The 27,426-nt window shown below is 55.9% G+C and overlaps 1 protein-coding gene across 7 annotated transcripts; it reads left to right on the top strand.

Annotated features, from left to right (window-relative positions):
• Positions 1-4,107: 4,107 nt before the first annotated feature.
• LOC116594763 lies at positions 4,108-22,521 on the top strand. Of its 7 annotated transcripts, none has more exons than XM_032350253.1 (4): positions 4,108-6,704; positions 6,810-6,847; positions 8,516-8,579; positions 13,550-22,521. In XM_032350253.1, the coding sequence occupies exon 4, from the start codon at positions 17,235-17,237 to the stop codon at positions 18,267-18,269; it is 1,035 nt and encodes a 344-aa protein (XP_032206144.1). In that variant the 5' UTR covers positions 4,108-6,704; positions 6,810-6,847; positions 8,516-8,579; positions 13,550-17,234; the 3' UTR covers positions 18,270-22,521. The 7 variants fall into 7 exon arrangements, with proteins under 7 accessions (XP_032206144.1, XP_032206141.1, XP_032206145.1 ...); XM_032350250.1 differs by having other exon boundaries at positions 6,810-6,910; XM_032350254.1 differs by lacking the exon at positions 8,516-8,579.
• Positions 22,522-27,426: the final 4,905 nt, after the last annotated feature.

Raw genomic sequence — 27,426 nt, 5'->3', positions numbered from 1 at the left:
TGGGGAAGGGAAGGGCAGCCGCCAACCGGAGCTTCTCTGGCAGCCCTGGGCCCGCCTGCCCCTGCAGCAATGATGAAACACGCGCTCCAGTGTACTACCGTCCCCGGCCGGCCTTACTGGGCCTCTCACCAAGCTCTGGGGAGGCATTTTAGTTTGTTGGTAGGAGCCATGGGCGAGAGTCAAGTGGAGACCATGGCAGGGGCCACATCAGGCACACAGACGTTTTCCCGGCCCGATGTCTAACTAGAGGACATTCAGGCAGTTTAAGCCCTGAGCGGGCGGAGAGAGGGGCAGCTGCGTGGATGGAAGAAAGGACAGAGTCGGGGAAGGAGGGACGGGTTCAGAGGTCGAGCGATGGGAGGACGGACAGACGGGGGGTTCGATAGACTGCCAGCCCCCGTTCCCACCCCGCAAAGTCAGCTTTGCCTGAGAAGGGCGTTTAGCGCAAGGGTTCATGATGCAGCGGTTTGGAATCAGACAGACTCAAGCTTGAATTTGAGTCCTTACAAGCTGCGTGACCTTGGGCAAGTCACTCACCCGCTCTGACCCTCAGTTTTCCTATCAGTGAAACGATGGAGAGTGATGGCTCGTAGCGCCTCACAAGACACACTTGGGAAGAGCACTTAGGGCCAGGGAGAGGGACAAGCCCTGGGGTGGGGGGTGCAGTGCCTTGTCGCTACCCATGCTGCTCCTGCTGCCCTGCCTGCCCGTCCCGAGAGAACACGTCCGTCTCTGAGGAGGCTCAGGGTTCCCCACCCCTCCAGTTCCAAGGAGCTCAGGAGCTCAGGGGACCCACACGGGTAGCATCGCTTGCTGCTGGCCCAACCCCCGCGGGGCAGGGGTCAGCCACCCCGGGCTCGGTCTGCGCTCCGTGGTAGAAGCAGAAGGCCCTCGCCGCCCCGCCCAGAGCAATCCCTGTTATCAGGGCCCCGGTCCTCACTGCGCCTCGAAACCTGCCTCTGGGAGTTTCTCAAAACAGCCCTGCCCAGGCCCCACCCAGGATCCCCATCTCCGGGGGTAAGGGCCAGGGCATGGCTGTGTTTTCAAGAGCTTCTAGATGATTGTAGAGTGAGGCTTGGCCTGAGAACTGTCATGTTCAGTCCTTTTCAATTTTTTTATGTTTCCACCTGGCCGTTATTTTTTTTCTGTTTTTCTCTTTAGTTCCTTCAGAGATCAGAAAGGACTCTGCTCTCTGCAATTAGAGGAAGAACTCAAATTTGTTTCCTTTTTAGGGTCTTGATGGTTCAGTTTAAAAAATATTTTTTGGTGAATCCTCTTGGAGTACAGCTGGTTAGAGTAGGGGAGCTGGGGGCCCCCATCTTTTTCCTTTACATGGGCTCTGAGGTCCTCCCTGAGTGTAGCAGGGGGCTGACTTTCAGGACAACTTAAACTGGGTTAAAGAATAACATTAGTGCCGGGGCGCCTGGGGGGCTCGGTTGGTTAAGCTTCTGACTCTTGATTTCGCCTCAGGACATGATCTCAGGGTCGTGAGTTCAAGCCCTGTGTCAGGCTCCCCACTCAACATGGAGTCTGCTTGAGATTCTCTCTCTCCTTCTGCCCCTCCCCCCGCTTGTGTGCTCTCTCTCTCTCTAAAATAAATAAAATCTTAAAAAAAAAAAAAAAAGAATAACACTGCTTACAAATCAAAGCAAAAATGTAAGATTCTACTTCCCACCCTTAGAATAGCTAGAGTGAGAAGCCAGTCAATACCACGTGCTGGCAGGTGCTGACAGGTCATTGATGGGTGTGTGTAGGTATTGTGGGAATTGATAGGTTTGTGGGTGTTGTTGAGTGTTCATAAGTTGGTAGGCGTTTGTGAGCGTTGTTGGATGTTGGTAAGATGGTAGGTGTTAGTAGGCATTCGTGGGTATTAGTAAGTTGGTGGGGGTTGGTGGGTGTTGGTGGATGTTGGTACGTTGGTAGGTGTTGGTGGTTGTTGATGGATGTTGGTGGATGTTAAGTTGGGTGTTGGTAAGCTGGTGGGTGTTGGTGGATGTTGGTGGATGTTGGTGGGTGTTGGTGGGTGTTGGTGGATGTTGGTAAGTTGGTGGGTATAGGTGGGTGTTGGTGGGTGTTGATGGGTGTTGGTGGATGTTGGTAGGTGTTGGTGCATGTTGGTGGATGTTGGTGGGTGTTGGTAAGTTGGTGAGTGTTGGTGGGTGTTGATGGGTGTTGGTGGATGTTGGTAGGTGTTGGTGCATGTTGGTGGGTGTTGGTGGGTGTTGGTGGATGTTGGTAAGTTGGTAAGTGTTGGTGGGTGTTGGTAGGTGTTGGTGGGTGTTGGTGGGTGTTGGTTGGTGTTGGTAGGTGTCAGTAAGTTGGTGGGTGTTGGTGGGTAAGAATGTGGAGGGGTTGGCATTCTACTGGTAGAATGTGCGGCAGAAAACAGCCCAGTGGGGCTTCAGATGATTAAACAGAGAGCTGCCTCAGGACCCAGAAATGCCACCCCCAGGTGTCTGCCCGAGACGAGTAAAAGTAAACAGCCACACACAGTCTTGTCCATGAGTGCTGGCTGCAGCTCTGTTCATAGTAGCCAGAAAGTGGAAACATCCCAAATGTCCATCAGTTGAAAAACGAGTGAAAAAATATGGTTTCTTCATACGACAAGAATATTATTCAGCCATAAAAAGGAAAGAAATGCTGAGAGATGCTGCAACACAGACGAACCTTGAGGATGAGGTGCTGAGGGAAAGAAGCCATTGTGGGGGCCCGTCTTTGTGCTCCCCTTCCCACAATGTGTCCGGGATAGGCCAGTCCGTACAGGCAGCGAGTGTACTGAGACAGTGTAGTGGTTGCCAGGGGCTGGGGGGCTCCGGGGCTGGGGGCATGGGGGACAGGGGCACCGGGGTTGGGGACATGAGGGACAGAGGGGCACTGGGGCTGGGGCGCGGGGGAGGCGGGGGCTGCCCACCGCTCACCGGACACACCTCACCAAGCAGCTCTTCAGAAACCAGCAAGGCAGTGATTCTGGAGAAATGAGGAAAGACTGAAAGAATATTCCAGAAGAGAGCAACAGAAATCACCGTGGGAAAACCCAGAACTCTGGGGCCCCCCCTGCCCGATGGATGCGTGCATGTCACTTCTGTTTTGAATGATGTGTTGGAGAGTTACCTCTTCCTTCTCGTTTGCATCCGGAGTCTCTGCTGAGCCGGCCCCGCGGGGTAGAGCTCCTGATCAGGGGCAGGGGTGGCCCTCAACAGGGAAAAGGTTACTGTGGGGGGCTGTGTCCCCAGGTCGCACAGGGAGGGAGGCGGCCAGCTTCCTGGCACTGGGGAGGGGCCAGAGGGGCCCAGCCCTCGCCCTGACCTCCACCTACACTCGCCCCCGAGCCCCAGCCTCTGGCCCTACGGCCTGTGTGTGGACACAGGGACCAGCTCCTCCCCTAACCATGAAGTGTGACCCTGGGGGTCGGGGGCTGGGATGACAGGTGCACTCAGGGAATTCAGGGCAGGCCGAGGGGCTGTGCCTGGTGAACACGAACTTTTCTCTTTGAACATGGAGCCACAAATGCATACTGCTCCTGTAGATGCTAAAACAACAACAACGACAACAACAATCAGATTAAAAATAAATATAATCTCACAGTAAAACGCTGGAAGGCAGCAGAAGCCTGCCAAGTACAATGAGAAATTACATCCGAGGCCACCCGCTGGAGATAACATTGGTGTGTGTCCCTCAGATTTCTCTCCTAGGACAGGGTGACACAGACATAAACACTCTTCAGAGGACCTCACTGTTTTTCGGCTTTTCTGCTCGGTTTTGTGGAGCACAGCGCACTCATGGGTTCTGCGTTCCGTGAACGGCGCTGACACGCGTCAGCTCCTGCGGTACAGACTTTATTCTAGGCTTTGCTGATAGTGCCGGGAGCCATGTGAACAGCCTCCTGCCCCCAGGGGGCTTTCTAGCTCCCTGGGAGAGATGGGCAATCAGCAAGGAAACAACCAACCAACATCATCCCAGGGCACGCCTGGGTGGCTCAGTCAGTTGAGCCTCTGCCTTCGGCTCAGGCCATGACGTCAGGGTCCTGGGATCGAGTCCCATGTCGGGCTCCCTGCTCAGCATGGAGTCTGTTTCTCCCTCTGCCTCTCCTCCCTGCTCATGCTGTCTCTCTCTCTCAAATAAATAAATTAATTAAAAACAAACAGCAATAACCAAGATCATTACAGAACCAGAGAGGAGCTGGGAAGGAAGGAGATCACAGGGCCTTTGCACGGGCAGGTTCCTCTGCCCTGGAGTGTGTTTCCCACAGAGGCTCATGGGTTGTGCCCATCCCCTCCCTGCTCCCTCCCCTCACTCTGCGCCCTGCTTGCCTTCCCCCTCCGGAGCACCCTTCGGGGTTGGGCATCTCAGTGTGTTTCTTTGTTTGTTCATTTAATGCATGTCTCCCATCTTGGACTGGGCGCTGGGGAGGATCAGGAGCGCGTCTGACCCATCTCTGAGCCGGCCGCGGTGCCAGGGCCAGGCCCGTGGAACATATGTATTCTAAAGAATGTAAAGGAAATAATCTTTCAAGCTGAGAAGTCACCTGAGGCAGCGTGGGGCGTGTCTTCATGAGAAATTTCATGGGGGACATGGGTACCTGCCCCGGGCACGGGACCCGCCAGCAGCAGACCTGCAAAAGGCCCTCAGAAATCCAGACCCCGGGGAAAGGAGCAGAGCTGCCTCATCTGGGGGCCATGGGGACAAGGAGAATCGACCCCTTCCCCGCCTCCAGACTCTCCTGGGTGATCAGAGGCGTCCATGGGAGTGTGGGATGTGGACGTCTCCCACCAAGCTCCTCTGGGGACAGCCTCGCTCTTCTCCGAGGCCGTCCGCACTCAGTTTTGACCATATTTGCCTCAGAGCCAAGTGGCCACCCGGTGGGGCCGTGGTATAAATATCAGTTTATTTACTCTGTGTCCCAGTTAAGCATGCTTCCGAGTAACGAAAGGCTTCCCTGTTTTTCTTGCATACGTTTGGAAATGCGGCCCCCGGGGTAGGAGATAGTAGCACGGGGCTCAGCTGGGGAGAAGTTTGCTGGAGGTTCTAAACCACCTTCGTGGGCCGGCCTGGGGCTCTTCCTCCCAGGCCGCTCCGCACCGGCTTCCCTCCCGGAAAGGAAAACAGCAAATTCTCGGTGACGTCGGACCTCCCGCCTGCCCCCTTGTGCTCAGGCCGCTGTGGGCGTTTGCCAACTTTCTGTAACTGTGCCCTCGCTTTCCTCTGGGGAATCCGCCCTGGGCCCCGGCTGGTTCCAGATCCTTCTGCCCTTTCTACAAATGCCCATGCCTCTTCTGGCCCAGGCACTGGGGGTGCAGCAGTAAAAAGATAGGTGTAGCTACTGCCCTAATAGGAGCTCGCCTTCTCAGGAGAACAAGCCAAGAAATCACTGAGTTACAAATTTGTGAAGGAAACAAACAGGGAAGTGGCTGGAGAAGAATCAGGAAGGTCCAGGTCAGAGGTGGGTCCAGCAGACAGCTCACTGGACACAGGTCATACACAGAGGCAACAGTGGGAAGAGCGGTTCGAAACAGTCACAGCATGTGCAAAGGCCCTGAGGTTGGATGTGCCCAGCCAGGCTGGAGGGTAGGGAGGCCTGCACAGCAAGAGCATGGTCTGGGACCAGAGGCCGAGGTTGGCACAGCGGCTAGGGAACTGGGTAGGGATGAATGCATTAAGCTGCTCCCCCCAGCCCCCACCAAAACAAAAACGGGCGCCCAGCGTGGCTTTGGCACAGCTTCCTATGGGTTGGGGTTGGGAGCAAGGGGCCTGACGAGGAGCGCTCCCTTGCATCTTTGCTCTCCCCCCTCCCCTGGGTACCATTCCCCCAGCATCTCCATGTTTGCTGTGATGGAGCCAAGATGGTCGCCAGCATGACTTCCGCTCTTGCTTCCGCCTGGCCGCCCAGAATAGCGTTTGACATCTCCCTGAGGTCCCCACCTGCCACCCCCAGCTGTCTCCGCCCTCCCTTCCTCCCTGAAGAGGAGGGGAAGCGCTGCTGGTCTTTGGCGGGGACGGGCCGCGGGGGTGGTTGGTTTAGTGGATAGGAGGGCACACACGGGTCCCAAGGAGCGGCAAGCCCCAGCGCCCCAGCCTCCTTTGCACCCTGGGCCAACTGCGAGCCGGCACCTTCCTGCTGGGAATAGTGGTGGCGTTTTCATCAGGATAGTTGCACAGCTTCTGTCCCCCAATGTCTCGACTAAGCGTCGCAGAGGCGAGTATGTCCCATCCTGTCCCATGCCCAGTTTTCTCCCTGGAAGCATCTGGAACCTCCAGTTTGGACTCACGTGTATTGTACCTGCTGGTCTCTCCATGCTCGCCCAGATCAAGGAGCCACACGCAACCTGTGAGGTGCCCTTCCCTGAAATATGCCTTGAAGGGCCATACTTTTAAAATTCATTTTCCAAATTCAGTGACCCGGCAAGAACCTGCCCCCTTACCCAGCCCTGTGGTTTCCTGGCTCCTTCTGGGGTGTCTACAGGGGCTCACGTAGGCCTCCGACCACGCTGAGAGATTGTGGAGCCTTCCCTGTTCTTCTTCAGCTGTTCGTGCCAGCCCAGGCTCCTGGGAAAAGCTGCCTGCTGCCCTGTCCCCAGACACGAGGGCCAGTCCAGGTTTTGGCCTGCAGGGACTCCAGCCTGGGAGCTGCCCAGGGGCCTCAGGGCGAGGTTGAGGCTCCATGACAACTTCACTAGTTCAACCCCTCCCTTCAAATAAACACATCGGTAAGTCCTTTCTCCATTTGTCTAGTAAACAAGTATTAAATACAAGGTCCTAGTGGTAAGACTGAAACTGTGGAAGTCATCACGTGAATAATTATTTAATTTCAGGCTGAGAAACACTGCAGAGAAGTGCTGAGTGCTCCCAGGTGAGCCTCTGTCTCAGGACCTTTGCATGTGCTGTTCCCTTTACCTGGACTGCTCATCCCCAGGTACCCACAAGGCTCTCCTCTTACCTTGCTCTGTTAAAAATCACAGCCCCATGCTCTGTGCTCATTTTTCTCTGTAGCTCTGGTCACACCTCAAACCAACATTTACCAGTTAATACTGCTGGAACATTTCTTGTCTGTCGATTACCTGTACCCCTGGGGGAGTATAGGGCCACAGGGCAGGCATTTTTGTCTGTCTTGTTCCCTGGTCTGTCTCCAGTGCCTAGAAAAGTCCCTCAGTAAATGTTGAAAGAATGAGTTACCTAATGGGGAATGTGACCTACTCAGCTAATCGGGGACGGGGTGGGGGGGGGCCGAGAGCGTCAGGGGACATTTTCCCCCCACTGGGGAAAGAGGCAGGTTTGGTGGGACCATCGCTAAGAAAATGAATATGCATACAATTACATGGACAGCATGAGGGGCCGGAGACCCACAGCTAGACTAGCGTCAGGGAAGGGAAAGGCACTCCAGGCAGAAGAAACAGCCTGTGGGAAGCCCGGCAGCAACTGCGAGCCAGAGAAAGACAGGGAGAAGGTCAGCGTGGCCACAGCTCTGCCAGGCGTCCAGGAGGGGCTGCGGAGCCACCACGCATGGCCAAGAAATGGTGGGGCATGGCACAGCAGCGCTCTGGTTTCTGCGGGATCCTCGGGCGATCACCCGGACCTGTGACCTTTAGGTTCCAGGGGGACAGGGCCCTGGGCCAGCCACCACTTTTCCACTCCCGCCACTGGTGAAGCAGAGGGTGGCTCCCGCCGCAGCCGTCCCTGTCAGCCTCCAGGAATGTGTCTCCCCTGCCTTGGGGACCCCGCTCACCCCTAACCCACCTGGAAAGCTCCCCCGAGGCTGGGCTGCGGGGGGGCAGGCTCCCCCTCCTTCCTTCCCCAGGCTCCACTCAGAATAAAAGCTGGGGCCCTGGCTGGGGACTTGGGCCCTGGCCCCAAGCCACTGCCAGCCATTTGCATCACAAATGAGACTCAGGCTGTTGGGCTCCAGCCAGCCGGCCTGGTGCTGCCCTCAGTGACTTAAGGACAGGAGCCAGGAGCCAGCTGCTGCCTCCGCTGCCCCCTCCCCCAGCTGCCTCACCGCACCCTCTGGGAGATGCGGGCTCTCCGGCTTGCTCAGGATCCTCCCGGCCAGCCAGCCGTCCGTCCGCAGCCGCTGGCCAAGGAGGGCTCTCCAATGTCAGGGGAGCTCAGCATGTTTTCTCTTAGCTCTCAGCTGGGCCTCTTAACAGAGGAGGGATCTGAGGCTCAGGGAGGGGGATTGGTATCCCCAAGGCTGCTCAGCTGATACCCCGCAGAACGCGGACCAGAACCCATGGCCTTCCACTCCAGAACCCTGCGCTGTGAGGTGCGCCACCCCTCGAGGCTCGTCTGTGCCTGTCCACCGTGCACTGCTGGGGGAGTCCGCGACCATGTCAGCTGTCAGCACGGGCCTTTCTCCCCTACACGGTCAGGGGGAGGGGCGGCTGCTGCTCCTTCTACACCAGAGCCCCCTATGGATCTAGCATCTAGCGTGCAGCAAGCACTCTGTGTTTCTGAAGGAGACAATCGGGCAAATCTGTCCACAGACTTTGTTTTCAGCCCAGGTTGTGCTTTTCCCCTGCAGGTTCTTTCCAAGGCAGAGCTGGATGGGTCTGGCCCTCAGTGGGGATGCTGGAAAGTTCTCTGAGGTTTGTCAGTGACTTACTCGCAGTGGGCTGGCTCGGGCTCCTGCCTCAGGGCCCGTGAACCTGGTGCCCAGGGAGGCCCCTGTCTCGCTCCCCTGTCTCTCCCTGACTTGTCCCCTGGGGTTCTTCCCTACCCCAGGACCTTTGCTCATGCTGTCCTTCTGCCTGGATGTGTCCCAGCAGTGGCTGCTTTTCCTCCCATAGGATAGGCTTTGTTGTCACCTCCTCAGAGGGGTCCCCTGGCTGCCCCATCTAGCTGGAACTCTCAGATAGTCTCTATCCCTTCCCTGTCTGACTCCAGAGCCCTGAGCCTGCCCTCTGGTTGCTCTTCATTTATTTTCTTGGATTGGCCTGTGTCCCTTTCTGAATGAAAGAGGGAGGCAGATGCAGACGCAGAGAAAAACAAAACATGTGTGAGAGCGACAGTGTGACTCACAGGCAGAGACACGAACAGAAACCGAAAGAAAAGCAGGAACAGAGTCGCGAAGAGAGAGCGAACCAGAGAAAGCGCCATGCGGGGGATGGGAAGGGGGACAGGGGCCCTCCTTCTGGGGTGAGAGAGATGTTCTGGGACTTGATCGTGTGACAGTTGCACAACCCTTTGCAGACTCCCAGCCACGGAATTGTGTGTGTGTAAAAGGGTGCATTTTATGGACTGTGAATTCTCTTTTGTTTTAAAACACGAGAGGACATCGGATAAACCCAAATTGAAATACAACGTACACAATACAGGACTGACCCTCCTCAGACATGGCAAGGCCATGAAAGACCAGAAAGGAGCAGAGAGCCTCCCCAGGCTGCCGGAGACGGAGGCCATGATCACTAAAGGCTTGGGTATCCCTGAACAGGAAGGGGACGTGACGGGGGGACATTGGTGAACCCCAAACAAAGTCTGTGTTAATGCTACCGCATCCACGTGGCTGTCTCGGTTCCGACAGTTGAGCTATTATGTAGGGCACTGATATTAGGAGAAGCTGGGGGACCGGGATATGCATTTTCTTTATACATTTTCTGCAAGTTTAAATTATTTCAAAATAAAAAGCTGAAACAAAGAAGACAGAAATGACAGAATGTGGCAAGGGACAGGGGACTGCCTGTCCCGCTGGCCCAGCGGGGACTACCAGCCCAGGCCTCTGTAAAATTGAAGCCTGGGCTGGGGAGAGGGGCAGGTTGCCCTGCCTGTGGTCAGTCTCCTCATTACCGCGGGAAAGGCTGCTGAAAATTCAGGGTGATTCTTCTGACTCATCTAAGGGGCTCGGCCGGGGTTGGGGCAGCCTTGGGTGCTCCGCTCCACCCACCCGTGCTTGTGTCTGAGTGTGTCTGCTGTGGCGTACGCCCCCCCACCCCCCATCCCTGGGTACCTAGCAGCGGACTCCTACAAAGCTTTGGGGGTCCTTCTGCAGGAGCCAAAAACCACCTGATCTCGCTTTCCTGTGAAAGTGACCAAGTGGCAGCCCCATGCCAGGGTCGGGGCTGTGTCACATGAGTCCCGGCACAGGACATTCATGTCCGATTTCTGTCCCCCTTGCTGGGCTCTGGGTTCCTGGAGGGGAAACACTTGGAAATACTTGGAAATACTTGTTTCCCTGGAATACAGCCCTGGGCCAGACATGCAGTAGGTGCTCAATGAAGGCTCGTGCATTTCTGAGGCACCTTACTCACAGGATGATAGTAAAAGAATAGGTACTTTCTAATCCGGTGGCTTTGTTACAAGCTTTTGAAAGTGGTAAACTCTTAGTAAATTTAAAAAGTACGGAATGCTTCCGAAAACAATAAAACCGCCAACCCCGAATTAAACATTCTTATGATTTTTGTCACATTAGGGGCTAATCTTCTTTTCTTCAAGAAGTGAAAGGTTATAGATACAGCTCAATCCTGCTTTAACTCCCCACCCAGAGCCAGCCTCGGGGGGAGAGAGGGTATGGGAACCTCAGCCTCCCACCCTGGTCTTTACCCAGATACAGATGGTGACTGTCCACTTAGGACCTTGTCCTGTGCCTGCCGCTGTGCCTTGCATGTGAGCCTCGGCGTGCTGCGTGTGCTGCTCTGACGTTGTGTCTTCCTCTCCACAGCAGGTTGAGCTTGTAGAGAGGGATCCATCCTTGTAAGGAACCCCCACCCCATCTCCTACCCCCTTCCGCCCCCTGGGGTGCCTCCCCCACCCATGTCACGGGTGTGGAGGGGGCCTCGGTAGTCACGTGGGGCTCAGAGGGGCCCTGCACCAGGGTTAACTTCGCTCTGCTGTCTCCATCTGGAAATTCCTAGCTTCTTTTGAGCAAGGGGCCCCACATTCTCATTTTGACTGGCCCTCGCCGATCTGACAACATGGAGCACTGACCGAACCCCGTCCTGCGCCAAACCCCATCCCCGGCCAACCGGTGGTGTGGGCCTCACCACCACTGATCCTCCCCAAGACTCTCTGAAGGGCGCGGTTCCCATCAGCCCATCCTGCAGACGGGGAGACTGAGGTTCACAGAGTTCCCGACTCTGGTGCCCCTGCCTGAACCACCATGGGACAGCCCCTTGGAAGATCGAATCTGGTCCAGATCCCTTTCTCTTAAAGCAAGGTGTGGAGAGGGTGAGGCTCACTCCCATGGACATGCTCGTGGGAGGCAGAGCCTGCTCCCAGGCCACCCATCAGCCAGGAGCCGGAGGCCCCCCAGCCTGGCGGCTGAATTCATTTCACACATTTCCTCTCCCCATGGGGACGGTCTCAGTGAACAAACCCCAGGGCGTTCATCAGAGCTGCCACTTCCTCTCAGACCTGCCTTCTATAATTAGACACCAGACCTCACGATCTGAGCCCGCCGAGGAGGGCCGGGCCTGCGGCTGCTTCCGGCCCACAGGTTTCCACATTCTTCCCCAAGAGCCCCAGAAAGCCTGGGGGCAGGGGTGAGTGCAGGGGTAGGGGTGGGCTCAGGGCCCGAGGCCCATGGAAGGGACCCTCTCTGGCTTCCCTGGCAGGCTCTCCCCCTCCCTTCGCAGCCATGAGGGAAGTCGGGATCCATTTCTAGAAGCCGGGAGAAGCGCCCTCATCTCATTCGCTCACTCGTGGAACTCGGGGTTCCAGATTGTCTCCTGTGTGCCCGGGGCTGTATTGCCCCATGGAGCTGAGACATAAGTAGACGTGTCTGTAAATGAGAAACAGAACCAGAGTGACTCCAGGAAAGGCAACGAAGTTGATAAATTAGGCAGACGGATGGAGAAGGGTCAACCCATCCTGCAGACGGGAAGACTGAGGGTCAGTGAGCTCCCAACTCCGTGACGGGCGGGGGGGCACTCCGGCAGCATGGTCGGGGGCCCCAAGGGCACGAAGGGCCTGGAAAGGGACAAGAGATTGGAGGACGACCGACGGTGGAGGGGACAGCGGGTGCCTGGGTTGGGGGCGGGGCAAGCTGGAGAGAGGGGTGGCTGAGGTCCCCATGCTGTGGGCCACCAAGATAGGGCTGGGATCCAAAGATCGGGGAACGCCACCAGACAGCGGACACCAGCTTTGTTTTGCTGGAGTCTAGACCAGGGCTCCTCCGCTGGGGGCGGTTCTGCTCCGCAGGGACACTGGGCAGTCTGGAAGTGTCTTCGGTGTCCCAGCTAGGGTGGGAGTGGTCCTGGCATCTGGGCTCCCCCCAGCGGAGCCCAGAACGGCCTCAAGTGTCAGTGGCGGGGGGCTGGCCAAGGAGGTCGTGACCAAGGTGACCGTGGAGGAGGAGAGAGGCAGGGATTTGGGGTGTACGCTCAAGGCCTAGTGGACAGGACACGGGCGACAAGCACACTGTTGAGAAGGAACGTCATAGGGAACAGCCGGCAGGGAGAGGCAGGGAGAGGCCCCAGCAGCAGGTGACAGGCAGCAGAGGCTGCCCTGGAGAGCCTAGGGGGAGACTGCGGGGAGACGGAGGCAGGTGCACAGGCAGGCGGGAAAGGATTTTGAATTTGGATGAGGAGGTAGGATAGGGCTGGGGAGCAGGCGGGGGTCACATCCTGCCTGGCTTTGTGGGCCCAGAAGAAGACTTGCCCTGGCAGCCTTTAAACGCAAAGATGTTCAGAGCACTGGACAGGAAGTCCAGACACTGGGTTTCATCTTGAATTGGTGATAACTGGCCAAGTGACTTTGGAAAAGTTACCCTTTGGGGGCCCCAGTTCCCTCTCTGTCCACGCTGCCGTCCTATCCCCCCAGGGGGCTTCTGGGCAAGGTCTATGCAGTGCTCGGTATTGGGACCTAGGATGTGCGTAGGTCGGGGATGTGACTTGTCCTTCTGCTAAGTGTTTAGGAGTGACCCCCAAGAGCTGTAACCTCAAGTCTCAAGTGTGGGTGACCCCCAGGACCCAGGCAGTGGGTCTTCACCCAGCTCAGGCCTCACTGCCAGGTGGGCACGGACTGCAGGGGTGTTCCAGGGCCATCTCCACCAACAACCCCATGTGGTCACAGGGTGCCGTAACAGCAGTGAAGTTGGGGGGGAAGCAATGGCACCCCTACTGCTGAGGATGATTTTGGGGTCCTTGGATGATTCCAGGTGGTAGAGGACCCAAGAAGGGGTTCTTGGTGTCTTGCTAATATAGCACCAGGAGCCCAAGTGATCAAGGAATAGAGAGAGGCATCACCATGTCACGACTGGGTGGAGGGGGTTATTCTGACCCCATAGTTTGGAAGGAAAACTTCTCAGGACCAGGGATTCCTGGAAGAGTGGGGCTGGGGTGCAGGACGGCAGTTGTCGGAGCTATAGGAATGGAGTCTGTTACCCTTCTGCCTCAGCAACCGGCTTGTTGCTCTAAGAATGCCGTCAATTCTTCTGGTCCCCCGTTTCTTCCTCCCCCAGCAGGGATGCCTGTAACCCCAGTCCCAGGAAGGGATTTCCTCAAGTGGGGAGGCTCTGAAGACACTCTGGGGAAGGGAAGGCAGGGGATGGTGTGGGTGGGGTAGAAGCTTTCACTGCCATCCCAAGCTACAACCTTTCCCCTCTCGCTTTCCTGCTCCTCAGATGCTTCCAAATGTGGACCTGACAAGGGACAGTCGCAGATGCCCCTTGAGAAACATTCAAAGGAGGCCACCAAACCATTCATCCCTGAGGAATTAATAGCCAGCTGCTACACGGAAGAATGCACAGACTTGTAGGCAAAGAAAGAAATGCAGACAAAGCCCCTCTCCATTTTGATCAAATTATGAAACAGTTATAAAGTGATAAAACCCTGTGCTGGCAGGGATGTGGAGAAAACGACACATCAGCTTCGCTGTAAACACATTCTGATCTGGAAGGTCAATCTCCGGTGCAAGGAACAAGTGCTGAGAAACCGCACAGGCCCTCTGACCCAGCGTTTTGTCCTTTGGCAACATGTCTCGGTCCTCAGGGACAAAAACATTTACAGTTGCCTTTTTTAAAAGTGCGGAGGGGTAGAAAAAACAAAGACCAAAAACCCCAGATGCCCTCGGCTAACATTTGTGGAGTGCTCACTCTGTAAGAAAAGCTGAACGTGTATTTGTTCTTCAGTCCTCGGAGAGCTGTGTGTTTTCTGACCCCCGCTCCGCAAAGGAGGACCTGGGAGCACATGGAGTCCGGCCCCGACTTTGTGGTCATTCAGGTGCTCAGCGGCCAAGCTGAGGTTTGAGGACAGGCTGCCCTGTGTGCTATGCGCTTCCCCCGCCCCCCACTCTGTGCAACTCAGAGAGGGAAGGCCCGACCCCACACTCCTGTTCTATAGCCTGAAGGTTGACTTGTCCACCTAAGAGAAGGTGACATGCAGCTCCGTGGGCGTGTGCTGTCACCATGAGGCAATCCAAAGGATAAAAGGGCTTCTTTCTGCTTTTGCCGGGTGCTAACTGTGAGACAGCTGCCTGGCAGGCATGCCCCGGCCTGTGGTTCTGGAATGTGGGCGAGCCACCCTCCCGGAGACCTGCCGTTGGTGGTCGGTCTTGAGATAGCTAGTCCCAGCCCACAGAGCCGGCCAGCAAACGCACTGTGTGTTTGCCCCGGGAACCAAGCCAGCACCCTTCACGCTGCCTTCATGGGAGCGGAGCCCTGACCTAAAGCCTAGAACATCTCAGGGCTACCCCGGGGGCAGGAATGCTAGCGGCTGCCTGGTCAGAGGGGCTGGACGGAGGGCCGTAGTCCAGGCAACTCTGGCTTCAAGGAGATCATGACGTTTTAGAGAGGGGTCACAGGGCAGAGCTGGGAGATCCTCCGTCTCTTGAGCAGGGCACAGGAGGGGACTCAGCTTGGTGGCACTTGAGAGGCTAGTGTGAGTGTTGACGTGTCTCAGACTCTCAAGGAACCGTGGCTCCTGTTCTTGGGGCCCGGCCTCCCTGTCTCTAAAGAACAGGCCAGTGCAGATGGGTGTGTCATAAACGTGGGCCCTGCGCTGCCGTGGGGTGGGCAGGCGCCCGGGGAGGTGGCCCTTCCCTTTCAGTGGCTTTCCTGTCCTTCTCAGTTTGGCTGGAAGCTCGGCGTGTCTCAGAGGCTGGCCCGCCCTTCCGAGCCCCCTTTATGGCAGAGACAGAGAAGCCTCAGGCCCAGGGGCGGGGGCAGGCAACAGTATTATCTATGGTTTGTCTCCACTGTGCTCATTTTCAGGGCTATCCTCTATTAGAGGCAGGTGATACTGGTTTCCCACTGACATTGTTGATAGAGAATTTCCTTTTGAAATAAACTTATATAGGATAAAAAAAAAAAAATAAGAAGAGCCAAAGTAAATATAAGTACAAAGCAGGTGGCAGGTCAGAGGCCGTGGTCAGAGCCCTAGAGCTGGTCTCAAGTTTGGGACCCGTGGGCCATGGCCCTTCTTGGCCCCCAGCAAGATCAGCCCCAATAGTGTGGGTTTCACCAGCCTGGTCCCTCCTGGCCTCTCCTCGGTCCTCACCGTCTGGGGCCTGGGGTTTGCTCCCCACCTCCGCAGAGTGCTCTCTCCTGCATGGGGCCTGGGTCGGAAGCAAATGGTCCCAGGCTCAAATCCTCGCTCGACAGTTAGCTGCTGTGTGACCTGGGGCAGCTGTCTCAGCCTCTCTGGGCTTGGGTCCTACTCTGCACAGAGTTAACAGCCCCTTCTTCCCAGGATAGCACGAGATTTCCAGGTGGTGACGGCTGGCTCAGAGCCTGGCCTTCAGCAAACCTCCCGCTATTACCGGCTATCCTTGCCTTCCCCTTCCATAAACGGGCCAGCTGAGGTCCAGAAGAGGCTCAAGGCCCAGAGCCCCTAGATTCAAAGGCGGCCTCCGTGCCTCTGAGTCTCCCCACTGCGGAGACGAGCCCGCCCTGCTTGGCCTGTTCCCGGGCCTGCTCCCGTGTTCTGCTTCCCTGGCAGGCAGCCCCAGCCCTCCCTTTGTCCTGCTGTCGCCGGCTGTCCCGGAGCAGGTGGCGTTGCCCCGGTGCCGGTGGGAGGCTGAGGCGGCGACACACGGGTTGCTATTTGCTCTCCTCTCCACAGCCCCTTCCTGGCCTGGGCGGACATGGGCGTGGGGCCAGGTATGCGGGCGCGGCGGACCTGGATGTCTCCCTTCCGGTCCAAGCTACCCAAGCCCCTGAGTGGGCCACCTGCAGGGCAAGTGATGACCATCTTGTGCCTGGACGGAGGGGTTTCCCGGGAAACAGGACCTGCGGTGCTGGACAGGGCAAGTCCCAGGCACAAGAGGGCACACTGTTCCCCGCTCTGCAAGAGGCCGTGCGTGGGGCGCAGTGGGCGGGAAGGCAGGTGGAAAGGGGACGGGGTCAGCCACGCCCAAGGACATGGCACGGCTCCCCTCTGGCCCCGTGCCTCGCGGGGTGGGGGAAGGGAGGGGGGGCAGTCTGCACTGGCACTGGCTTTGACATAGGCAGAGCCGAGGGAGGAATTCCTGTCCTATCCCATATTAATGACACAGCACTTCATTTCTGCTCTCAGAGCCTCAGTTCCTCATCTGTAAAATGGGGATAAGGATTCCACTACCATCACAGGGATGCTGGAGAATCAGATGAGAAAATGAACATACAGCACGTAGCCAAGTGTAGACATCTCATACATGACAGCACATATGATTATATTAGATGTCTGCTTAAAATGCAGCATCCCGCTACTCTTGGAATAAAGCCCATCCCTGCTCCTGACATGAATCTTTGAAGCTCCTGGGATTGTGACCTGTGCCTGCATCTTCTGCCCCAGCCATGTTGGCCTCCTGGCTGGCCTGGGCCTGACCATGCTTCTCCCTGCCTCAGGGCCTTTGCACATGCTATTTCCTCTGCCTGCAACACCACCTCTGTTTTTCCCAGGACTGCTTCCTTCTCAACTTTAGGCCTCAATTTAAAGATTGTCTGCACAGAGAGACCTCGGTGTGCCTTACTTGACAGGATGTTTGTTCTTTGGGGGACAAGGCATTTCTTAGCGGCTTCACTGTGGTTGCCCCAAGCCTAGGTGGATGCCTGGCCCAGAGCTGACCTCAGGGCGCAATTGTGAACACACTTGTGAACAATGCACACTGGCCTGTGCAGGCCCCCACAGGGTTGTAGGAAGAGCCCAGAGTCCTAAATCCCTTTCCTTCTCTGAGTCCTTGGCTTCCTCAACGGTCAGCAGGGACGCCAGGAACATCCAGCTCTTTGGGGCCCGAGAGGCCTGGATGAAGTGACAAAGACGGACCTGTCCTTCCATGGCAGCCACATGCAGTAGAACCCCGAGGCCAGCAGCAACCCCCATGGTGACCTCATGGGCACCCTCTGTACCCACGTGCTTTCCTGCATCCTCAGTTCAGGGGGAACGTGCCGCGCACACTCACTGCCGCTCCAGACACAGAGGCCCCATCGGTGTGCTCCCTGCCCAAGGCCCCTGAGGGAGGCAGCCCCGAGCCCGCTGCCCGAGCTCACCGGCCTGGCGCACCACGTGCCCTCGGCCCTCCGGGACAGTCTTCTCGTGGAGACTCCAGAACATTGTCAGAGCTGTCAAACAATTTCCCTGCCAGGATTTTACAAGAATCCAAGGCCTCGCTGCCCGATGCCAAACACCCTCTTAAGACAATACGTCCGGGGCCTGTGGGCCCGTCCGAGCACCGCTGCCTCGCCTCGGCCATATATAGGCAAAAGCTGGGGAATCCCTCTCCCATCCCCTGGGCTGCGATCCCAGGGAGGCCGCCACAGCCCGGGCGGGACCCTGGGGATCTCGCGCGTCCCAGACCGCCCACCTCCAGCCCAGGGGGCCTGGGGAGGAGGACAGGTGGGCGGGAGCAGGCGGTGGTGCCCCGGCAGCTGCAGCCCGAGTGGCAGGACCATTGCAGGCTCTGACCAAATAAGGCCTGGGCAGCGGGGCCTGGCCAGGCTCACGGGCGGCGGGCTTGTCTGCTCCCCGCTTCCTCCCACCGCACTGTCCTGCCCGCTGAGCCTGAGGCAGCGAGCAGAGCCAGTGGGCCATTCAGCACCCCCGGGAGAGGAGCCTCCGTTTGGGATCCTTGGAATGTTCTGTTTGGAACCTTCAGGAGCCCCATTTAGAACCTTGAGAGTCAAGATTCCCCGAATTCCTGCTGCAGCCACGGAGCCCCTGCTGGGCCCGAGGGAGCCCCTGCTGGGCCCGAGGGAGCCCCTGCTGGCCTGCCTTCCCGCAGTGCACGTGTGTCCCTGTCCTGGCCCCTGTGGTGTTCACTGGTTCATGGCCCCTGTGGGTCACCAGTCACGCCTTGCAGCCCTTCCTGGTGCCTGGTCTGTGAGGTCAAAGGGTGAGGCCAGCCAAGGGGCTGGGGCGGGGGCCTAGGGACTCTGGAGCAAAGGGACCCTGCCCCACCCGTGCCCGTGGTGAGGTGGGGGTGTGAGCCGTTGGGGGGCAGGGTGGACCTCCATCCCTGTGAACCAGCTTGAGCAGTCCCCTGGGCCACAAGACCCCTGCAGGCAGGGACCTGGAAGAAGGGATAAGTCCGCTGGGGGGCAGCGGGGTGGGCGGCGGCAAGGGGACAATGAGGCTTGTCGTACTTCAGGAGCCACCGAGGAGCGCCTGAGTCTTCCTGCCAAGGCTCCCTGCCTTGGCAAGCAGCTTCTCTTCTTGGAACCTCAGCGTCTCATCCTTAAAATGGTATAATACAAACCCGACCTGGGTTTGGCTGCGGGGATTCGATGGGATAAGGTGCCGAGGGCTCGAAGGGGATCCTGGGCCAGGGAGGGGGTGCCTCCTTTCCTGGGAGATTGGGGGAGGCGGGGGCTCTCCCTCTGTCCCGGACGCCCCCTCCCCAGCTTTGTGAGGCCATCCCTGGTTTCTCAGTAGCCTGGGCGGGCTGGAGAGGCGCTTTACGGTCTCCGGAGCAGGAAGCCTGTGGCTCGGCGTGGCCAGCTGCTGCGTGTGTGAGCACACGTGAGTGCAGGCGAACGTGTGTGAGCCTCCATGAGCCCAGCTGTGCAAGCAAGGATGTCTGCGGAAGGCTGGGCACCTGGGGCCCTAGTGTGGCCACGAGGAGGCCAGGGATAGTGACCGTTTCTCCACCGCCTCTCCGGAGGCAGATGTCTCTCCGGAGGACCTGAGCATCTCAGGGACCCAGGGCTCACCTGCTGGGCCCTCAGAACCCCTCTTCCAGGATTGGCTACAGAATTGGGGGCCCAGAAACTGTGCAGCCACTATTCAGAGAGTAGCAAGACTTACAAGATGGCAACAGCAGAGCATTAAACCAAGCATGGGGCCCTTCTGAGCATGGGGGACCCTGCATGAGTCCTGGGGCCCTGTGCCCTCCCTCTCCCCAGCAGCTTGGGTGTGTGGCCTGGGCTGGGTCCACTGGACACTTCAGCCTAGCCGTGGCGGTCGGGTCAGCAGGAAGGGTCTGTAAAGTCTCTGAAAGTGAAAGTGACCCTGTCCCCGCAGTCATGGCCAGGAGATCCGCCCCAAATAAACATGCTCTCCCCACAGCTCTCTTCAAGCCCAGAGTAAGCTCTGCTCCCACAGACCGGAGGCGAGCGTGTGCGGCTCCTGCTGCGAGCCAGCCTGGCGGGGGCTGGCCGGGACGCTGCAGACAAGGCTGTCTGTGAGCTTCTCACCCCCGGGGTGGCCAGGAGGGCCTCTGCTGGACGGGGCAGCCTGGCAGAGCTGCGGAGCCCTGGAGGTGGAGGGCAGGGAGGGCACCAGACGTCCCGAGAGCCCAGAGCTTCTCCTTGGTGCAGTAAAAGGGGGCTACCCCCTGGAGGCTCCTGCAAGGGGCTTGGGGCTTGCCCCCTTTGATGCTGGCCGTGGGGGGACAGGGGACGCCCCCACCTCTCTGGAAAGTTCTCTATGATCTCCAGAGCCCACCCACCTGCCACTTGAAGGCGCTCACTGGGAACTGGTGGCTGCTCTGTTGGAACCACAGGGATTCCACTCAGAACCTTCTGGATGGCCCTCTCAGGGTAGGCAGTGGGCTGGCTCGTTCACCAGCATCTCTCAGAGCCTGGCAAGACATTGGCACAGAAGGGAAGAGCCATCAGCTTCCTGTGGGGGTGGAGGAAAGTGGAATGTTTCTCAGCCAAGAGCGTAGAACCAGGAGTTGGTGTTCGACGCCCTCCCCTGAGGCTGGGATCGTACCCCACGTGGCTTCTACTCCTTCCACGTTTCATTTAATGGAAAACTTCTCATGCACTTGCCTATTTTTTGATGTAGGATGAGCCGTGCGCCCGGTGGCTCTCTTGCCTTCTGCGATTTCTTTCTTTAAAGTGGGGAGAGAAGAAATAGGCTCCCGGAGACAATCGACCCAGAGCTTCTGGGCAGACTTCTGTGCTCTAAAGTAAACTTGTCTTTTCAATTAATGAATCAACAAAGATTTATTTGGCACCGACGGCATGCCACGGCCAGCACTAGATACCAAGAAATTGGATGAAAAATGAGCTGAGGAAAATCCTGCACAAGGACAGCTAGGTTGGTCTCCTGTGTAATTTACAGAGGCAGAGTCCAAAGCTCAGAGAGGTTGTGTGTTAGCTAAGGCCACACAGCGTGTGCATGATGGTCTCTGGATGGCAAGCATGTTGAGCTGGAGAAATCAGCTAGGAGAGGCAGGAAAATAGGCAGTCATCGGTGTTTAGGACTCAGGTTTTGGTGTCAGAGAAACTGGGATCAAACCCTGCCTCTGGGACCATGCATCCACCCAAGCCTGGGTTCCCTCACCCTCCAAGGGTTGTGCTTTGCTACATGCTAAGGCTAGCCTACCTCTTAGAGTCTCAGTTGTTCATCTGTAATACGGGAATGATAAGAAACCTGCTCATTCCTTTGGTCCCTCAACAAACATTTATTGAGCACCTACTATGTGCCACACAGTGTTCTAGGCGCTGGGATACAGCCGTGAAGCCAACAGCCCCCAGGGCTTGTTTTGAGAGTTAACAGAGGTAGGAGGGTGACAGCGTGCCTGCCCAGGCTCCCTCTGTGAGCTGGATGTGGGGCAAGTCCCAGCAGTGGGGTCAGACTGCAAGTGGAATTCAGCAAGACAGGCCCTGGTTCTGAACCTGCCGGGGAGCCAGGCCAGGGGCCCAAGGGGAGCAGGGAGAGGACTGGGGGCCAGAAGGAGGGCAAGGATGAGGGAGAGGAAGAGAGGCGGGGTCGCCGTCACCGCCACCCTTCTCTAGGGAGGAATGGCAGCTGCCGGACACTGGCTCATTGGCCCGTCCCTGTGCTCAGCTCCGCACGCGCACATCTTGTGGGCCCTGACCACTGCCCCGTGAGGCACGGGCCCCATGTGGCCAAGGCAGCTGAGGCTCATGGGATGAAGTCACAGCTTTAGAGGACGGAGCCTGGGTGGCCTCCCTCCACAGCCTGATCTTTTATTTATGAAGGTGATGACACAGGGAGAGAGAAGCAGAAGGGAAGGGAGGGACTTGACAAGAAGGCCAGCTGACCTCCTTGCTCTGGAGTACTCTCCGGGCCCTGCCTCGACTTCCCCGAGGAGAGGGCCCGGCTCCCCATCTATGCCTCCTGGAGGAGTTTGCTCCCAGGACTCAGGCTCTGCCCAGCCCACAGGCAGGTTTTGGGCCTGGCCCAGGACTCTGCCGGGCGCGCGGCAGGTGTTCATCTCCCCAGAACATGGTGCCCCACCTTGGGGTTCATTCTCCGTAGCGGGGAACCTGGCCTCTCTGGGAGCCCACGGAGGCTATTTTTAGAGCTTACAGCTGGTTTTTATCACAGCGGCTGATATGTACGTGTAGAAACCCTGGGCTCGTTCTGCCAACACTCTGAACGGACTTCGGAAATGAGCAGGGTTGGTGTTGATCAAATGGGAGCTCGGGGGAACCACAGGCTGACGCAAGTGCCCCATCCCTGCTGGATTCTGGGGAGAGAAGGAGGCAAAAGAGCCAGACCCAGCCAGGAGGTCTCAAGGTGGGTGACAGCGGGGATTATATATCTTCCAAAGAAGGTGTACATGACATTGCGGAAGCCAGAGTGGGATTTTTAGCAGCTTTGGGCTTTGTTGCTTATTCTCCTTCTGGGAGGTAGCTGAATATAGGGGTCGAGAGCACGGGTTGTGGAGTCCAGTGAGCCTGGCTTCGTATGATTATAAGTGTATCATCTAGCTGTTGCTGTGTGACAAATGACCCTTAAACTTAGTTGCTTAAAACAACACGATTTGGGGACTCAGCAACTTAGCTTAACCATCCCCTGGATGGTCCTCAGGTCTGAGTTGGGATCCTTCATGCGTTTGTGGTCAGCTGCTGGGTCAGCTGGAGGTGCTGTTTCTGGGGAGCAGCTGGCTATCATCCAGGTGATGGAGACAACTGGGTAGCGTGTCTCTCATTCTCTGACAGTCTTATTCTCCTGATGGAGGCAGGAGTCAAAGACAGAGAGAGAGAGACAGAGAGAGAGAGAGAGACAGAGAGAGAAAGAGAGAGAGAGCAGAAGCATGTAAGGCTGTTTGAGCCTAAGCTAAGGTATGGTAAAAAGTCATTTCCAGCAAATCTGGGATCCAAAGCAAATCACAAGACCAACCCAGATTCTAGAGGTGGGGAAGTAAACACAACCCCCCCCCTTTTTTTTTTTTAAAGATTTTATTTATTTATTTGACAGACAGAGGTCACAAGCAGGCAGAGAGGCAGGCAGAGAAAGAGGGGGAAGCAGGCTCTCTGCCGAGCAGAGAGCCCGATGCGGGGCTCGATCCCAGGACCCTGGGATCATGACCCAACCCCAAGGCAGTGGCCTTAACCCACTGAGTCACCCAGGCGCCCTAACACTACCCTTTTAAAAAAAATTTATTTGAGAGAGAGAATGCAAGTGGGGAGAGGGGCAGGAGGAGGGGGAGAGAGAATCCGAGGCAGGCTCCCCACTGAGCGCGGATCCTGACGTGAGGGTTGATCCCAGGACCCTGAGATCATGAGCTGAGCTAAAACCAGGAGTCAGTTGCTCAACCAACTGAGCCACTCACGCGCCCCTAAACTTTGATGGCTGCATCGGCAAAGTCATTTGCAAAGTGTTTTATATACAGAGAGGGATAGAGAATTAAAGTCCTCAAAACTCAGTATATCACACTGAGTCTTATGTAGCTCCCTGAGCCTCAGTTTTGTCATTTGTAAAGTGAACAACATGGCTGTTGTGTGAACTAAATGAGATGATGCTTGTGAAGTCATTAGCGGGGTGCCCAGTACAGAGTAAGTGCCCAGAGCTGGGGCTGCCAAAATCCCTTCAAGGGAAGGATTGCTCCCTGCCCCTCCCCTACCATCTCTGTAAAACTTGCCTTGAGGGTGAGCTGCCTTCTGGAAGAACACTCCAAAATGAGAGCCTATAGTTGCAAGAAACCCACCAGGGCCAGGAGCCTTTTGTTAAGTATTTCTTCCACTGTCCCTGTTTGGCTGGACTGACGTTGATTAAACATAGGGACTTACTGGCCACTGTCTGTCTGTCCTCCAACCATGTAAGTGTCTTCACTCCTCTATTCAACAACACCAGGTACATTCATGCACACTCCTATTCATGTGTGTGCATTCATGTACACACACACCTGCACATCCACAGGTGCACACACACACACACACACACACTCACAGCACACATGCCTGTTTATGTGCAGACACACCTGGCATTTCACACATTTACATAGACACACCCTCCTGCACACTCACACTCACACTCTCATGTGTACATTTGCATGCATGCATTCTGTAACACACCCACACACTTTGAAACACACATGTGCACACACATGTGCACATTCACACTCACAGAGCTCTCCTGGTGTGAGTTTCTCAGCCTCAGGTTATGGCCCTGCAGACAGAGAAGCTGGGCCCATCCAAGGCCAGGGCCAGGAGACTTATTTCCACCCAGCTCAGCTACCAGGCTCTGAACCTGAGCACCTTCCTCTCCAGTTCTGGGCCTCCGTCTCCTAACAGTGACACCCAGCATTTGTTGAGCATGCCTGACACATTCTTTTTTTTTTTTAATTTTAAATATTTTTTATTTTTTATTTTTTATAAACATATAATATATTTTTATCCCCAGGGGTACAGGTCTGTGAATTGCCCGGTTTACACACTTCACAGCACTCACCAAAGCACATACCCTCCCCAATGTCCATAATCCCACCCCCCTTCTTCCAACCCCCCTCCCCTCATCAACCCTCAGTTTGTTTTGTGAGTTTAAGATTCACTTATGGTTTGTCTCCCTCCTAGTCCCATCTCATTTCATTTATTCTTCTCCTACCCACTTAACCCCCCATGTTGCATCTCCACTTCCTCATATCAGGGAGATCATATGACAGTTGTCTTTCTCCGCTTGACTTATTTCGCTAAGCATGATATGCTCTAGATCCATCTACGTTGTCGCAAATGGCAAGATTTCATTTCTTTTGATGGCTGCATAGTATTCCATTGTGTATATATACCACATCTTCTTGATCCATTCATCTGTTGATGGACATCTAGGTTCTTTCCATAGTTTGGCTATTGTGGACATTGCTGCTATAAACATTCGGGTGCACGTGCCCCTTCGGATCACTATATTTGTATCTTTAGGGTAAATACCTAGTAGTGCTATTGCTGGGTCATAGGGTAGTTCTATTTTCAACATTTTGAGGAACCTCCATGTTGTTTTCCAGAGAGGTTGTACGAGGTGCAGAGAGGGGAACAGCCTGCCAAAGTCACCCAGGCTGTAACCAGAAGACTTAGGGTTTAAGCGCAGGTCTGGTCGGACTGCAGACCCCATTCTTTCGGATACTTTGCTACACGGCTCCCGGACCCTCTTCATCACAGTCAGGGGACCCTGTTACAATCCCGTCTCACGGGTGAGGAATCTGGGGCTCCAGCCACACTGGGCTTCATTCCCTTCCTCCCTTTCTTGTACCAGGTCCCCTCTGACCTCAGGGCCCTTGCACCTCTGCCTCTTCCCTTTGCTGGGTCGATGTTTGCTCATCCTGTGTGTCTCACCTCAAACTCCATTTCTCTGGGAAGCCTCCGTCTCTGACCCCTAAATCGGACGACACTATATGCATTTCCTACTACCACGTTCTACATGTGTCAGAGGGGCAGGGTCTCCCCCATCTCTCTGCAGGGTTTCACAAAGCCAAGTGCAAGATGCTGGCCAGTTGCACTCCCCTCTGGAGGCTCGAGGAGTCCCTGTTTCCTGCTGGTCTGGGTTGCTGGCAGGAGTCGGTGCCATGATTCGTGGCCCCCTCCTCCATCCTCAGGCCAGCCACATCAAGGAGGTCCTCAATCTGCTGTCTTTCTGCTTCTCTCTTTTAGTTTTCTCTTCCACTTCTTTTTCCTTGAGGCATAATTGACATAAACATTAAGTATGTGTTATCCTCCACTTTGAAGGATCTTTGTGGTTCCATCAGACCCATCTAGACAATCCAGGATAATGTCTTCACCTCTAGGTCAGCTGTTGAGATAAATAAGTCCATCCTGGGGATGGAAGGTACAGCCTGGTGATCGTAGTCAATAATACTGTATTGCATATGGCTAAGTTGCTAAGGGAGTAGACTTTAGAGTTCTCAGCACCCCAAGAAAAAAAAGAAAAATTTTTGTGACAATATATAGCAAGGGACATTAACTAGACTATTGTGGTGATCACATTGCTGTGGACACAAACATCAAATCATCGTGGCACACAGGTAATGTTACGTGTTCACTATCCCTCCATAAATAAATGTATAAATAAATAATTTTAATAATTAAATGTATTTAAAACAATGAAGATTTCCTCAATGAAAACTGAAATGTAAAATAAAATAAGGAGTAGAAATTTAAAATTTAAAAAAAGACATACACCGTCTTTGACTTGTTCCCTTAGAAGTGGATTGTTCTAATTTGCCTACATGTTCCCACTCCACTCTGTAATCCCCAATGCCTTTCTGTATCCTGTTGTCTGCCTAAGTGACCCCACAGCCTGAAAGCTTATCGATGCACATGAAATTGTAACATATATCAATTGTAGATAGTGCTTCAAATTAAGGAAAACGAATCTAGTGGATATGTGGAAAAAAAAAAAAGTCAGCCTTTCAGTGACCTTCATTCCATCCGCAGCCCTGAGTCCTTATGCCACATAATCTAGGGTGTTCACAGGTTCTGGGGATTGGGGCATGGACGAATTTGAGACATCATTGTTCGGCCTTCCACCCTTACCTTATTGATATTTTCCATCATGTGCATGTGTCAAATTTGTTATTGATATTCATTTGTGAGATTCTCTGTTTTCTGCCTCTGTCCCTCCGGAGACCATCAGCTCCATGATTGGTAGCAGGAGGAACTGAGCACAAATCCCCTGAGCAGACAGTGAGACCAGGATTCAAATCTGCACATTTAAGTAGTAATTTCTCCACAAAGGAGACTGGATTTTCTCCTGTGCCCCTATCATGGCTGCTGGGTCCAGTTGCACACGTTATGCACTGCACAATTCCAGGGCTCTGGTCACACCTCAGACTGTGTGATCTTCGCAGTGGGGTGGGGTCCAGCCTTCAAGCCTGTGGGCCGTGGCTCTGCTTCTGAACCTGGAGCTTGTGTTCTCAACCTCAGCTGCCCTTGGAGTCATCCAAAGGGCTTCTAAAATCCTGATGCCTGGGTCATACCCCAGATCAATTGCCTTGGAATCGCTGGAGTGGGCCCAGACATCTGCATTTTTGTAGGTTCCTCAAGTGACTCTAGGTAGGAGCTCCGTCTGGCAGGATCAGAGAGAGAGTGATGAAACACGGAAGAAGGGGGTGGAACCGAGGCCCGGCTTCTACGATGACACGTGTGCCTTCCCCTCCCACAGGCCCTCTGTTTCCCCACCCTGTGTGGCTCTGACCCAGCTTGGGGTTCTTGTGGTCGATGAGCTGGCCTGATTTATGACCAGCCAGCCCTTGGCTGTCAGTGAACATGGGCCTCTCTTGTCTACCTGCCCTGCTCCATTGAGGCCGGGGGTCAGCCCTTCTGGGTGGCAGGTTGGCTGCAGAGACAGGTGGGGACGGCTAGGGGGCCCGTCAGAGAGACAACGGCGTCCCTTGGGGAGCATGTCCTTGCGTCCATGCTTGGGAGCTCCTTGAAGGTTGCCTGATCCTAGGTTGAGCTTGGCCTCAGTCAATGTGCTGGCATGTCAACTGGGAATTTTCTCTCGGCGTGTGCTGAGCACAGCTTCCACGGGCCCCAAAGCTCGCTCGGGGCCGGTGACGAAATGCGCCGGAGGCCCGGCCTGGGAGCCGGGGTGAGATAAGGCAACAGGGCCTGTCTGGGGCAATGTGCTGTCGACACCGTGTTTCCAGGACACTTCTGCTCTGCCCTGCACTGGGGGACCCAGCTCGAGGGGGGACGGGAGGAGGGGCACGGAGGAGCCTGGGGTGGGAGCCAGCCAGAGATGGGATGTATATTTCACCATTTGTGGGCAATGCGCATGCTCCTCCCTTTGGCCCCCTGGGAGGCCGTGGCTCTTGGCCAAGCCCCACTCCTGGACGGTGAGGTCCCTGCTTGGACACGAGCCTGGCGATGGGCGTGGCAGGTGTTTGCGTTCCCCA

This window comes from Mustela erminea, chromosome 7 (genome assembly GCF_009829155.1).
Source record: "Mustela erminea isolate mMusErm1 chromosome 7, mMusErm1.Pri, whole genome shotgun sequence".
Classification (NCBI taxonomy): domain Eukaryota; kingdom Metazoa; phylum Chordata; class Mammalia; order Carnivora; family Mustelidae; genus Mustela; species Mustela erminea.
Note: the sequence above shows the minus strand (reverse complement) of the source record. Positions and strands in the feature narration are given on the sequence as shown.